At 43.8% G+C, this 13,712-nt stretch overlaps 1 protein-coding gene across 1 annotated transcript in view; it reads left to right on the top strand.

Moving 5' to 3' along the window:
• LOC139421149 (C-type mannose receptor 2-like) overlaps positions 1–13,712 on the top strand; it is a 50,045-nt gene that overhangs the window by 4,303 nt on the left and 32,030 nt on the right. Inside the window, exons 2-5 of the mRNA XM_071171753.1 lie at positions 6,915–7,349; positions 10,651–10,824; positions 11,001–11,165; positions 11,469–11,582. Of these exons, the coding sequence (XP_071027854.1) occupies positions 6,915–7,349; positions 10,651–10,824; positions 11,001–11,165; positions 11,469–11,582 (888 nt within the window). The remainder of the gene's footprint in view (positions 1–6,914; positions 7,350–10,650; positions 10,825–11,000; positions 11,166–11,468; positions 11,583–13,712) is intronic.

The raw sequence follows: 13,712 nt of genomic DNA, 5'->3' as shown, positions 1-13,712 counted from the left end.
AGGTTTTTGCCTGCCATATGAGTTCTGTTATACTCACATACATCATTCAAACAGTTTTAGAATACTACTAATAATATGCATATATTAGCATCTGGGACAGAGTAGCAGGCAGTTTACTCTGGGCACCTTATTCATCCAAGCTACTCAATACTGCCCCACTGTCACCAAGAAGTTATGCCAGCACTGTAGATGTCCAAAATGAATTCATTGTTCTGTACAGTGTTCTGTACAGTGTTCTGACAATTTGGGAAGGGCAAAGTTGAACCCTTAATTTGCACGCAGCTGGGGTGGATTGCCTGTCACGGCAGAGAAGAGCCCGTTAAAAGAACATATAGAAGGGTTGGATTTTCAGACCGGGGTAGCTGGGAGCACTGCTAAATGTTTTGGCATGGACCACAAGGTAAGAAAGATCCTTGAATTGAGAGGCATCAAAGACAGCGACTTTGCTGAACTGTCTGTTCTACAGGGTCCATACGGTATGACATTAACAGGACTCAGATTGTCTTTGCTGTTGGAGAACTGTAGAGCGTGCTTGACTAACTGTAGCAAGGTTATTGAACACATGCCGTTTAATGGAAATGACAGACAATGACTTCCCTAGAGAGAAATGAGTCCATGGAAAGGTTTTTCATTTCAGACTGTTATGGATTGTGTTACTTTAATAATCGGAGTCTGAAATTATAAACTCATGGAACCTGCCCCTCATTCTTTTACTTCAATGACAAAGGTGCTATCTAGAACCAAAAAGGGTTATTTGGCTGTCCCAATAGGAGAACCCTTTGAAGAATCCCTTTTGGTTCCAGGTAGAACCCTTTTGGGTTCCATGTAGAACCCTTCCCACAGAGGGTTTTACATGGAACCCAAAATAGTTATACCTGGAGTGGCGCATTGGCGCATCGGTCAAAGGCACTGCATCTTGCGGCAGGTAGCCTAGTGGTTGCTAAATTGAATCCCTGAGCTGACAATGTAAAAATCTGTCGTTCTGCCCATGAACACGGCAGTTAACCCACTGTTCCTAGGCCGTCATTGTAAATAAGAATTTGCCTAGTTAAATAAAGGTTAAATAAATAACACAAGTAAAACAATTCTAAGAGTGCATAGTAAAGATTTTTCCAGAGGCGCACCATTACCTTGTGAGAAAAAAGTATTTTGACTCCTGAATCTTTATTGCGTCACAATTAGTGGACAGTAAACAGGACTAACGACATGGTGCTACAGTGAGATCTCTGCAGCAGTCAGCGCTAGCTGGTAATTATATCTGATTACACTGTACAAAGCACTGCCAGTGGAGGCTCACAGCTCTGTGGAACCACTCAGCCATTGTGTTTAGTAACTTCTGCCTTTGCAGCATCTGGAAGCCGTCCAAGGCCACAAGCTGACTATTATTTCTCAAAAACTTTGCAACAGAGTTTGAGTGAGACTGAGAAAAGCTAGTGCTACACACCGATTGAAGTTCTGCTTTATAACGACTTTGTAGGGACTCTTTTTATGGAGATTCTCCGTCGTTTTAGTGTTGGTAGTGCTGCAAGGGCGGTGTTGCTAGTTCTGTGAGAGAACTACAGTGGACTGATTAGATGACTTGAGGAGGTTTTTGTGCTACAGGCCAGGACCCCTGTTCTGTGTGTGGACTCAAGTACACCCATACCAGAGCCATCTGATTCAGAGGGGTTGGGTTAAATGCGGAAGACACATTTCAGTTGAATGCATTCGGTTGTGCGACTGACTAGGTATCCCCCCTTTCCCTATGTTCAGTACAACGCCCAGTGATCTGTCCCACCTTCCCCACATCCTGGCCCCTCGGAGGGCCCCGTGAAGGAGGAATGCTGACGCTCTCTCTCTCTCTCTGTTACTCTTCTCTGGACCTAGATTCACTGAGGAGGGCTTGTGTTTGTTTTGGGGTCATTCCCTTTTTTCTCCTTGCTCTTTGTGTTCACTTAACGTCACAGCTGCTCTCCCTCTCCTCTCTTTCTTCCTCTCTCCCCCTTTCCGTCCCTCGCTCTCTCCTCCACCAGTGCACACACTTTTGAATCACCTGACCTTAACCTCCCAATCCCCATAACCCCCCTTGCAGGAGAAGAAAAAGAAAAGCTCGGAGAAGACGTGGGTAGGAGAGAAAACCACAGTGGGTTTTTGGGAAGGTTGTTTTCTTCCCGACATTCCAGTCAAAGTGGCTGGAGTCCAGCCAGTATCTAGCTAGCTTAGACACAGTATCTAGCTAGCTTAGACACAGTATCTCGCTAGCTTAGACACAGTATCTAGCTAGCTTAGACACAGTATCTCGCTTTCTCTCTACCTCCTCCTCTTATCAGTTCATACAGGGCTGGAGTGTATACAGTATACTTGCTCTTGTCTTACACAGAGCCTACAGTAGAGACCCAATGCGCAGGGCACATTGACATTACTACATGAGGATGAACTAAGCCAAGGTACAGTTTATGACATTTCATTGTACCTTCTTTTGAGGATTAACTGTAGGGTCACTCGGTCTGGGTAAATTACTGGCATAATTAAGTAACGTAATGACATGTATATTATCCGATATTGACAACAGAAACATCTTCAAATATGAAACCAGACATGTTCTCCGGATAAAGTTCCAAACCAGTCCCCCAAAACCTCAGACCGCCCAGTCCTCATTTAGTTCTTATTTTTTTACATTTTATATAATATGTTTATTATTTTCCAATAAAAAATAAAATAAAAAAGACAGCAATACTAACAATGACATTCATTGTACTGTTGAATGGGATGGCCAATTTAGAGGACAAAACTAAACTTAACTCACACATACACAAAATAAAACTAAATCCTATTAGGTGGTACATGTATAGGAAGACAGCATATAGTCATTACAAGCAGGGTAGTTAAGCCAAAAATAAATACTGAGTGGAGTACACCACAGAGTAGCAGCAGATCGTCAACCCAGTTATGAAGCGGGACTAGACCATTTATCCAGTGCCACTGCCATATTTTGTAAAACATTGGACTTCTATTGGAGGTATTGTATCAAATCTTTTCCATATGTATTACATTCCCTAAATCCTGTAACCCCATTTCAAAGGCAGGTACAGTCTCCAATTTCCAAAATTGCAATATGAGCCTTTTGGCTAATAGAGTACAAAGAGAGACAGCTTTCCCTTCCTGGCTATTCCCATCAACTGCACCAAACAGAGCCATCAATGGGTCTGGGGCTAGAACTCTATTGAAGGCATTAGATACTCTTAAAGTTCTTCAGCCAACTTTCCCTCACATGACATTCAGACCACAGACCTTTCTCCGTGAGGAGAAAGGCCATTCCAGGTCACACGTCTGAAACGGGGAAAATATCCCAGAATCTGACAGGAAATAACAAATAAATAGACATTACCAACATTAAAAGACGCGTGAAAAAACATGTGCAGCCACATTTTAAAAGCAGCAGCCCCCCCAATGAACACTTGTTCGACCTTGGTAAATGCCTGCTTAAGTTGATACAGGTCTGTGAGCCTCTGGTCTTTCAAATACGCAAATTAAATGATTTCTTTCTCCAAATTTTTTGTCTGTTTTGTCATAGATGTGAGAGGAGATATAACTAGGTGGGCTAGGTATTATTGTGAGAAAGCTAGCCTTTCAACAGCACCACAATCAGCTGAAAGATGCTTGCTCTAGCAAAGCAGGACATCCATTAACAGTGATATTGATTGTGGTCTCCACATTAGCAGCTACAGATGGAATAGTTCCTGAACAGTGTTATTGACTGTCCTCTCTCTCTCTCTCTCTCTCTCTCTCTCTCTCTCTCTCTCTCTCTCGCTCTCGCTCTCGCTCTCTCTCTCTCTGTGTCTCTCCCTCTGTGTTTCTCTATCTCTCTCTCTCTCTATGTCTCTCTCTCTGTGTTTTTTTCTCCCTCTCTCTCTCTCTCTCTCTCTCTCTCTCTCTCTCTCTCTCTCTCTCTCTCTCTCTCTCACACTCTATCTCTCTCTGTGTGTTTCTCTATCTCTACCTCTCTCTCTCTCGCGCTTTCTCTCTCTCTCTCCGTGTGTCTCTCTCTCTATGTGTCTCTCTCTGTGTGTTTCTCTATCTCTTTCTCTCTCTCTCTCTCCGTGTGTCTCTCTCTCTCTGTGTCTCTCTCTCTCCGTGTTTCTCTCTCTCTCTCCCTATGTGTCTCTCTCAATTCAATTCAACTCAAGGGGTTTATTGGCATGGGAAACATGTTAACATTGCCATGTTAACATTGCCAAAGCAAGTGAGGTAGATAATATACAAAAGTGAAATAAACAATAAAAATTAACAGTAAACATTACACATACATACAGTGGGGCAAAAAAAGTATTTAGTCAGCCACCAATTGTGCAAGTTCTCCCACTTAAAAATATGAGAGAGGCCTGTAATTTTCATCATAGGTACACTTCAACAATGACAGACAAAATGAGAAGAAAAGAAATCCAGAAAATCACATTGTAGGATTTTTATTGAATTTATTTGCAAATTATGGTGGAAAATAAGTATTTGGTCACCTACAAACAAACAAGATTTCTGGCTCTCACAGACCTATAACTTCTTCTTTAAGAGGCTCCTCTGTCCTCCACTCGTTACCTGTATTAATGGCACCTGTTTGAACTTGTTATCAGTGTAAAAGACACCTGTCCACAACTTCAAACAGTCACACTCCACTATGGCCAAGACCAAAGAGCTGTCAAAGGACACCAGAAACACAATTGTAGACCTGCACCAGGCTGGGAAGACTGAATCTGCAATAGGTAAGCAGCTTGGTTTGAAGAAATCAACTGTGGGAGCAATTATTAGGAAATGGAAGACATACAAGACCACTGATAATCTCCCTCGATCTGGGGCTCCGATCTGGGGCTTCGATTTTTGCTCACCGTTCTTGTGATCATTTTGACCCCACGGGGTGAGATCCCCGTGGGGTCAAAATGATCACAAGAACGGTGCCAGACGTGTCCCCCTGCTTAAGCCAGTACATGTCCAGGCCCGTCTGAAGTTTGCTAGAGAGCATTTGGATGATCCAGAAGAAGATTGGGAGAATGTCATATGGTCAGATGAAACCAAAATAGAACTTTTTGGTAAAAACTCAACTCGTCGTGTTTGGAGGACAAAAAATGCTGAGTTGCATCCAAAGAACACCATACCTACTGTGAAGCATGGGGGTGGAAACATCATGCTTTGGGGCTGTTTTTCTGCAAAGGTACCAGGACGACTGATCCATGTAAAGGAAAGAATGAATGGGGCCATGTATCGTGAGATTTTGATTGAAAACCTCCTTCCATCAGCAAGGGCATTGAAGATGAAATGTGGCTGGGTCTTTCAGCATGACAATGATCCCAAACACACCGCCCGGGCAATGAAGGAGTGGCTTCGTAAGAAGCATTTCAAGGTCCTGGAGTGGCCTAGCCAGTCTCCAGATCTCAACCCCATAGAAAGTCTTTGGAGGGAGTTGAAAGTCTGTGTTGCCCAGCAACAGCCCCAAAACTTCACTACTCTAGAGGAGATCTGCATGGAGGAATGGGCCAAAATACCAGCAACAGTGTGTGAAAACCTTGTGAAAACTTACAGAAAACATTTGACCTCTGTCATTGCCAGCAAAGGGTATATAACAAAGTATTGAGATAAACTTTTGTTATTGACCAAATACTTTTTTTCCACCATAATTTGCAAATAAATTCATTAAAAATCCTACAATGTGATTTTCAGTATTTTTTTTCTCATTTTGTCTGTCATAGTTGAAGTGTACATTTGATGAAAATTATAGGCCTCTCTCATCTTTTTATGTGGGAGAACTTGCACAATTGGTGGCTGACTAAATACTTTTTTTGCCCCACTGTAAGTTTCAAAACAATAAATACATTACAAATGTCATATTATATATATACAGTGTTTTAACAATGTACAAATGGTTAAAGGACACAAGATAAAATAAATAAGCATAAATATGGGTTGTATTTACAATGGTGTTTGTTCTTCACTGGTTGCCCTTTTCTCGTGGCAACAGGTCACAAATATTGCTGCAGTGATGGCACACTGTGGAATTTCACCCAGTAGATATGGGAGTTTATCAAAATTGGATTTGTTTTCGAATTCTTTGTGGATCTGTGTAATCTGAGGGAAATATGTCTCTCTAATATGGTCATACATGGGGCAGGAGGTTAGGAAGTGCAGCTCAGTTTCCACCTCATTTTGTGGGCAGTGAGCACATAGCCTGTCTTCTCTTGAGAGCCATGTCTGCCTACAGCGGCCTTTCTCAATAGCAAGGCTATGCTCACTGAGTCTGTACATAGTCAAAGCTTTCCTTAAGTTTGGGTCAGTCACAGTGGTCAGGTATTCTGCCGCTGTGTACTCTCTGTTTAGGGCCAAATAGCATTCTAGTTTGCTCTATTTTTTTAATTAATTATTTCCAATGTGTCAAGTAATTATCTTTTTGTTTTCTCATGATTTGGTTGTGCTGCTGTCCTGGGGCTCTGTGGGGTGGGTTTTTGTTTGTGAAAAGAGCCCCAGGACCAGCTTGCTTAGGGGACTCTTCTCCAGGTTCATCTCTCTGTGTAGGTGATGGCTTTGTTATGGAAGGTTTGGGAATCGCTTCCTTTTAGGTGGTTGCAGAATTTAACGGCTCTTTTCTGGATTTTGATAATTAATGGGTATCGGCCTAATTCTGCTCTGCATGCATTATTTGGTGTTCTACGTTGTACACAGAGGATATTTTTGCAGAATTCTGCATGCAGAGTCTCAATTTGGTGTTTGTCCCATTTTGGTCTTGGTTGGTGAGCGGACCCCAGGCCTCACAACCATAAAGGGCAATGGGCTCTATGACTGATTCAAGTATTTTTAGCCAGATCCTAATTGGTATGTTGAAATGTATGTTCCTTTTGATGGCATAGAATGCCCTTCTTTCTCTCTGTGTTTCTCTATCTCTCTCTCCACAGAGCCTGTGAATGGTGATGTGTTTGTGTTCTTCCACGAGGGGGCTCAGGGCTGTCTAGGGGTGCAGGGTCACTCCCTGTCCCTGTCCGAGTCTTGCGAGGATGACGCCCAGAAGTGGAAGTGGGTGACCCGGGGCCGACTCTTCAACCTAGGCTCCTCTCTGTGCCTGGGCCTGACAACAGGCAACTACAGCTCCAGAGAGGACGCCTCACTGCTGGGCGTCTACCCGTGTGACAGAGAGCCTCCCGGGGTCCGCTGGACATGGTACTGTTCCCAGGTGTTGGACAACCTCAACCTGTACCTGCCGTCACCCTCACACCCTGTTAACCCCTCTGCTAACTCCTCAGCGGTGGCCTCGGATGTCAAGCCCCTACGGGAGGGGCTCAAGTGGAGGCTCTTTGGGGATGATCAGGACCTTTGTTCTAGGAGCTATCGTGGTAAGTAGAATAGCTTCTGCTTCTGGCTTTCTCTGATAAAGGGAAGTGTAAGTTGAGCAAGTCATTCTGGTCAGTCTTGACGTCAGTTCGACTCTGGTAGGCAAAGGGAGTCAGCCATTTTGCAATATCAAATCAAAATAAAATTTATTTATATAGCCCTTTGTACATCAGCTGATATCTCAAAGTGCTGTACAGAAACCCAGCCTAAAACCCCAAACAGCAAGCAATGCAGGTGTAGAAGAACGGTGGCTAGGAAAAACTCCCTAGAAAAGCCAAAACCTAGGAAGAAACCTAGAGAGGAACCAGGCTATGTGGGGTGGCCAGTCCTCTTCTGGTTGTGCCGAGTGGAAATTATAACAGAACATGGCCAACATGTTCAAATGTTCATAAATGACCAGCATGGTCAAATAATAATAATCACAGGCAGAACAGTTGAAACTGGAGGTGGACTGGGGACAGCAAGGAGTCATGCTAGGTACTCCTGAGGCACGGTCCTAGGGCTCAGGTCCTCCGAGAGAGAGAAAGAAAGAGAGAATTAGAGAGAGCATACTTAAATTCACACAGGACACCGGATAGGACAGGAGAAGTACTCCAGATATAACAAACTGACCCTAGCCCCCGACACATAAACTACTGCAGCATAAATACTGGAGGCTGAGACAGGAGGGGTCAGGAGACACTGTGGCCCCATCCGATGACACCCCCGGAGAGGGCCAAACAGGAAGGATATAACCCCACCCACCCACTTTGCAAAGCACAGCCCCCACACCACTAGAGGGATATCTTCAACCACCAACTTACTATCCTGAGACAAGGCCGAGTATAGCCCACAAAGATCTCCGCCACGGCACAACCCAAGGGGGGGCGCCAACCCAAACAGGAAGATCACATCAGTGACTCAACCCACTCAAGTGACGCACCCCTCCTAGCGATGGTATGAAAGAGCCCTAGTAATCCAGTGACTTAGCCCCTGTAATAGGGTTAGAGGCAGAGAATCCTAGTGGAGAGAGGGGAACCGGCCAGGCAGAGACAGCAAGGGCGGTTCGTTGCTCCAGAGCCTTTCCGTTCACCTTCACACACCTGGGCCAGACTACACTCAATCATATGACCCACTGAAGAGATGAGTCTTCAGTAAAGACTTAAAGGTTGAGACCGAGTTTGCGTTTCTCACATGGGTAGGCAGACCATTCCATAAAAATGGAGCTCTATAGGAGAAAGCCCTGTCTCCAGCTGTTTGCATAGAAATTCTAGGGACAATTAGGAGGCTGCGTCTTGTGACCGTAGCGTACGTGTAGGTATGTACGACAGGACCAAATCAGAGAGATAGGTAGGGTTAGTCAGCTGTGTTGTACTGTTGAGGAGGGTACAGCTCTATCTGTTCAGACGCATGCTGCAATTTTTTTTGCCCTGGGCCTCTCTGTCGACTGAATGACTGACTGGCAGTCCGCCAGCAAGATAGCTAAGGAAAGCCCTCTCGCTCTGTGTTTGTAAACTCAAGACGTAAACAGTGGAATGCCCTTGCCCTCACATAGCCTACAGTAGAGCTGGCTCATTAAACCGGAAATGATTGACACCGACCATACCGATCACTTATCGCAGGCATTTCGCTGATATCGTTCATTATGATAGCAGGCTACCTGTACTAGAGGAACGTGAAGTTTGACATGAAGTAAGTGTGTTAATGTGGGTGATTGTTAATGGGACAGTTGATGGCTACAACCATCAGACTCGTAGTACGTTAGTAGTTTAAAGGAAACGTTTAAAAAACTTGTTGCACATTAATGTTATAAACTATCCTTCTATTTATCATTATTGCATCAATTCAGGCAATTTATCACGATGTGGATTTTGGTCCATATCACCCAGTTCTAGCCTACGTATGTTAGTGTTTACGTAGGACCTAGGAGTTGAAGCCCCCCACTGAAGGGATAACAGTGTGGTTTTGAAGCAAAGCCTTGTTTCCACTATTATTAGTAGTAGTATTATTATTCATGCAGATATCAAATGTTATTATTTAAGTTGCACAGACAGCCTTTCTGCTGGGCTTAGTCTTTGAAATACCGTCTCTAGCCTGTCTGACTGCAATTAAAACCAGATCTCCTACAACCTAAGTCCAGAAAACTACTTCTTTACTTTCCTCCTATATCTTTCCTCTCCTTCTTTACTTTCCTCCTCTCTTTTTCCTCTCCTTCTTTACTTTCATCCTATATCTTTCCTCTCCTTCTTTACTTTCCTCCTATATCTTTCCTCTCCTTCTTTACTTTCCTCCTATATCTTTCCTCTCCTTCTTTACTTTCCTTTTTCTGTGGGGAGGCAAAAGGCATTTGTAACTTTTAACTGCCATTCCGCACAACTTGCTTTTGTGAAGTCAACAGGCTGCTGAATAAAGAATGCCACGGACATTAGTCACCCCGCTGTGTAGCTAGCAGGCTAGCAGCTTGACACGAACCAGCCACTGGTGGAGAAGAGAGGGAAATGAAGGAGGGAGGGAACTTTCTAGGCCTTTCCCCCTTTTTAACACATATGCCCTACTTTCCATGGGTCTGGCTCGTTCTCTGTGTGTTTTGGTAACATCGCAGACGCCCTTCCAGTCCCTTTCTTTACAGCTCTTTCTCTCTACCGCTCCCTTTCTCTCTTTCTCCCTTTCTCCCTCTCTCTCAATCCTTCCTCGCTCGCTCTCTTCCCTCTCCCGCTCTCTCTCTTTCTCCATCGTGTCTTGGAGAGTTGATTTGAGTTGTCCCCGCTGTCCTTTCCTTCATACCCCGCTGTCCAGTGGAATGCAGAGGCTACCGTGGCAACCCATGGGCATTTTGTCAAACTGTGGAGATCAGGTTTCATTCAAAATAAAGTTCATTCAACTCTCAAAGAATAATGGAGTTTAGTTTATACATGGCAGTCTCATAATAGACTGGAAAAAATAACTAAAACAGCTGCTAATAAACTAAACTCAATATTTTATTATTTTAGAGAAAGTTTTTTGGAAAGAGTATCTTTTCTACCCTTGTCACTTGCTAGTGAAAATGAAAATGACTTTGTCTGGCATACTTTTTAGTTTGAGACAGTATATCGTTTTTATAAAGCTTTGTCCTGATGTATTTATTTTTCAGATGTAAATTGTTTGATTGTTTTTCCATTATCTGGTCTATTTTGGTTTATTGTTTACCTTTGATGGTCTTTCCCAAGTACACAGATTTGCTTGCTCAGTAAAAACTATCCACACAAATCAATTTGGGACAGAAAGTGGTGCTTCAGTGCCAGTGCATCCTGGGATTTGAAGTCTTTCCATCGTGTGCCTTTGCAGAGATCTATACTATCCAGGGGAACTCTCACGGTCGGCCCTGCTACCTGCCCTTCATGTACGATAGCCAGTGGTTCCACAACTGCACCAGTATTGGCAGAGAGGACGGTCACCTGTGGTGTGCCACCACCTTCGACTATGGCAAGGACGAACTCTGGGGCTTCTGTCCTGTTAAGAGTGAGTCACCGTCTCACACAGCTATATTCTCCCTCCACCTCCTCCACACCCCACACACACACACGCACCACAGACTCTTTCTATGTCTCTCTCTCTATGACTATTTTCCCCTTGCAATGATCTCTGTTTCTCCCTCCCCTCCCCTTTCTCTCCCACTCACTCCCTCCACCTCCCAGGCAATGACTGTGAGACGTTCTGGGACACAGACCCCCTGACAGACAGCTGCTACCAGTTCAACTTCCAGGCCACCCTGTCATGGAGCGAGGCTCGCATCAGCTGCCAACAGCAGGGGGCTGACCTGCTCAGTGTCACCAAGCTGCATGAGCAGACCTACATCAACGGTAGGAGACCAGAGGAGAGTGCAGTCCTCTGTGCTACAACACGGGAGCATTTTTCTTCCTTATTCTCGGTTTGATGGAAATGTGTTTATAGGTCTGTTGTGAACTGGTATTAGACATTGCTGGTAAACAACTATGTATTAAGCGTGTATAAGCCATTTAAAAGCATACCTTACAATCAAGGGTTACCGTCTTTTCTCAACTCGCCTCTTCTCTAATAGTTTTAAAGAGGTGGAGTGTGATCTTGCCTCTGTTTATATGAGGACATCTTATGTTTTTAAGAGAAGTCTCTCCCCGCTGCTGTAGGTTTGCTGACTGGTTACAGTGCTGCTCTGTGGATCGGTCTGAATGACCTGGACATCACCGGAGGCTGGCAGTGGGCTGACTCCTCCCCGCTCAAATACCTCAACTGGGAGAACGGTGAGAGAACACTGTCTTTAACCCAACCTCAACCATCCTCAACCGTCTTTTTAACCCAACCTCAACCATCCTCAAACATCTTTCTAACCCAACCCAACCTCAACCATCCTCAACCGTCTTTTTAACCCAACCTCAACCATCCTCAACCGTCTTTTTAACCCAACCCAACCTCAACCATCCTCAACCCTTTTTTTAACCCAACCTCAACCATCCTCAAACATCTTTCTAACCCAACCAAACCCAACCTCATCCATCCTCAACCCTCATTTTAAAAGCAGATTGATGTTTATTGTCCTGAATCTTGCCCTGGAAGCAGAACTGAGCGATCTCCGCTAGATGGGCCAGCTGTAAAGTCAAAATTGACTAGATAGTAAAAATGTATGAAAACAGAAATGATTTTTTTGGTCTTAATGTAAGGTTAGGGTTAGGCATTAGGGTTAACAGGGTTATGGTTATGGTTAGGTTTAAAATCAGGTGTTATGACTGTGTGGCTGTGCCAGCAAGTGACCACTGCAGAGCTGCTTTCAGGGCAATATTCATGACAATAAATGCCAACCTGCTCCTTTTAACACAAACCAATCTCATCCCTCTTCAACCATCCTTTTAACCTTATCCATCCTCAACCATCATTTTAACCTTATCCGTCCTCAACCATCCTTTTAACCTTATACATCCTCAACCATCCTTTTAACCTTATACGTCCTCAACCATCCTTTTAACCTTATCCGTCCACAACCATCCTTTTAACCTTATCCGTCCACAACCATCCGTGTAACCTTATCCATCCTCAACCATCCTTTTAACCTTATCCATCCTCACCATCCTTTTAACCTTATCCATCCTCAACCATCCTTTTAACCTTATCCATCCTCAACCATCCTTTTAACCTTATCCATCCTCACCATCCATTTAACCTTATCCATCCTCAACCATCCTTTTAACCTTATCCATCCTCAACCATAATTTTAACCTTATCCATCCTCAACCATCCTTTTAACCTTATCCATCCTCAACCATCCTTTTAACCTTATCCATCCTCAACCATCCTTTTAACCTTATCCGTCCACAACCATCCTTTTAACTTTATCCTTCCTCAACCATGCTTTTTACCTTATATGTCCTCAACCATCCTTTTAACCTTATACATCCTCAACCATCCTTTTAACCTTATTCTTCCTCAACCATCCTTTTAACCTTATATGTCCTCAACCATCCTTTTAACCTTATACATCCTCAACCATCCTTTTAACCTTATCCATCCTCAACCATCCTTTTAACCTTATCCGTCCACAACCATCCTTTTAACCTTATCCGTCCACAACCATCCTTTTAACCTTATCCTTCCTCAACCATCCTTTTAACCTTATCCGTCCACAACAATTTTTATTTCACCTTTATTTAACCAGGTAGGCAAGTTGAGAACAAGTTCTCATTTACAATTGCGACCTGGCCAAGATAAAGCAAAGCAGTTAGACACATACAACGACACAGAGTTACACATGGAGTAAAACAAACATACTGTCAATAATACAGTATAAACAAGTCTATATACGATGTGAGCAAATGACGTGAGATAAGGGAGGTAAAGGCAAAAAAAGGCCATGGTAGCGAAGTAAATACAATATAACAAGTAAAACACTGGAATGGTAGATTTGCAGTGGAAGAATGTGCAAAGTAGAAATAAAAATAATGGGGTGCAAAGGAGCAAAATAAATAAATAAATAAATAAAATAAAATAAATACAATAGGGAAAGAGGTAGTTGGTTGGGCTAAATTATAGGTGGGCTATGTACAGGTGCAGTAATCTGTGAGCTGCTCTGACAGCTGGTGCTTAAAGCTAGTGAGGGAGATAAGTGTTTCCAGTTTCAGAGATTTTTGTAGTTCGTTCCAGTCATTGGCAGCAGAGAACTGGAAGGAGAGGCGGCCAAAGAAAGAATTGGTTTTGGAGGTGACCAGAGAGATATACCTGCTGGAGCGTGTGCTACAGGTGGGTGATGCTATGGTGACCAGCGAGCTGAGATAAGGGGGGACTTTACCTAGCAGGGTCTTGTAGATGACATGGAGCCAGTGGGTTTGGCGACGAGTATGAAGCGAGGGCCAGCCAACGAGAGCGTACAGGTCGCAATGGTG

The sequence above is a fragment of the Oncorhynchus clarkii genome, chromosome 12, assembly GCF_045791955.1.
Source record: "Oncorhynchus clarkii lewisi isolate Uvic-CL-2024 chromosome 12, UVic_Ocla_1.0, whole genome shotgun sequence".
NCBI lineage: Eukaryota > Metazoa > Chordata > Actinopteri > Salmoniformes > Salmonidae > Oncorhynchus > Oncorhynchus clarkii.
The sequence above is the reverse complement of the archived record's forward strand: the minus strand, read 5'-3'. Positions and strand labels throughout refer to the sequence as shown.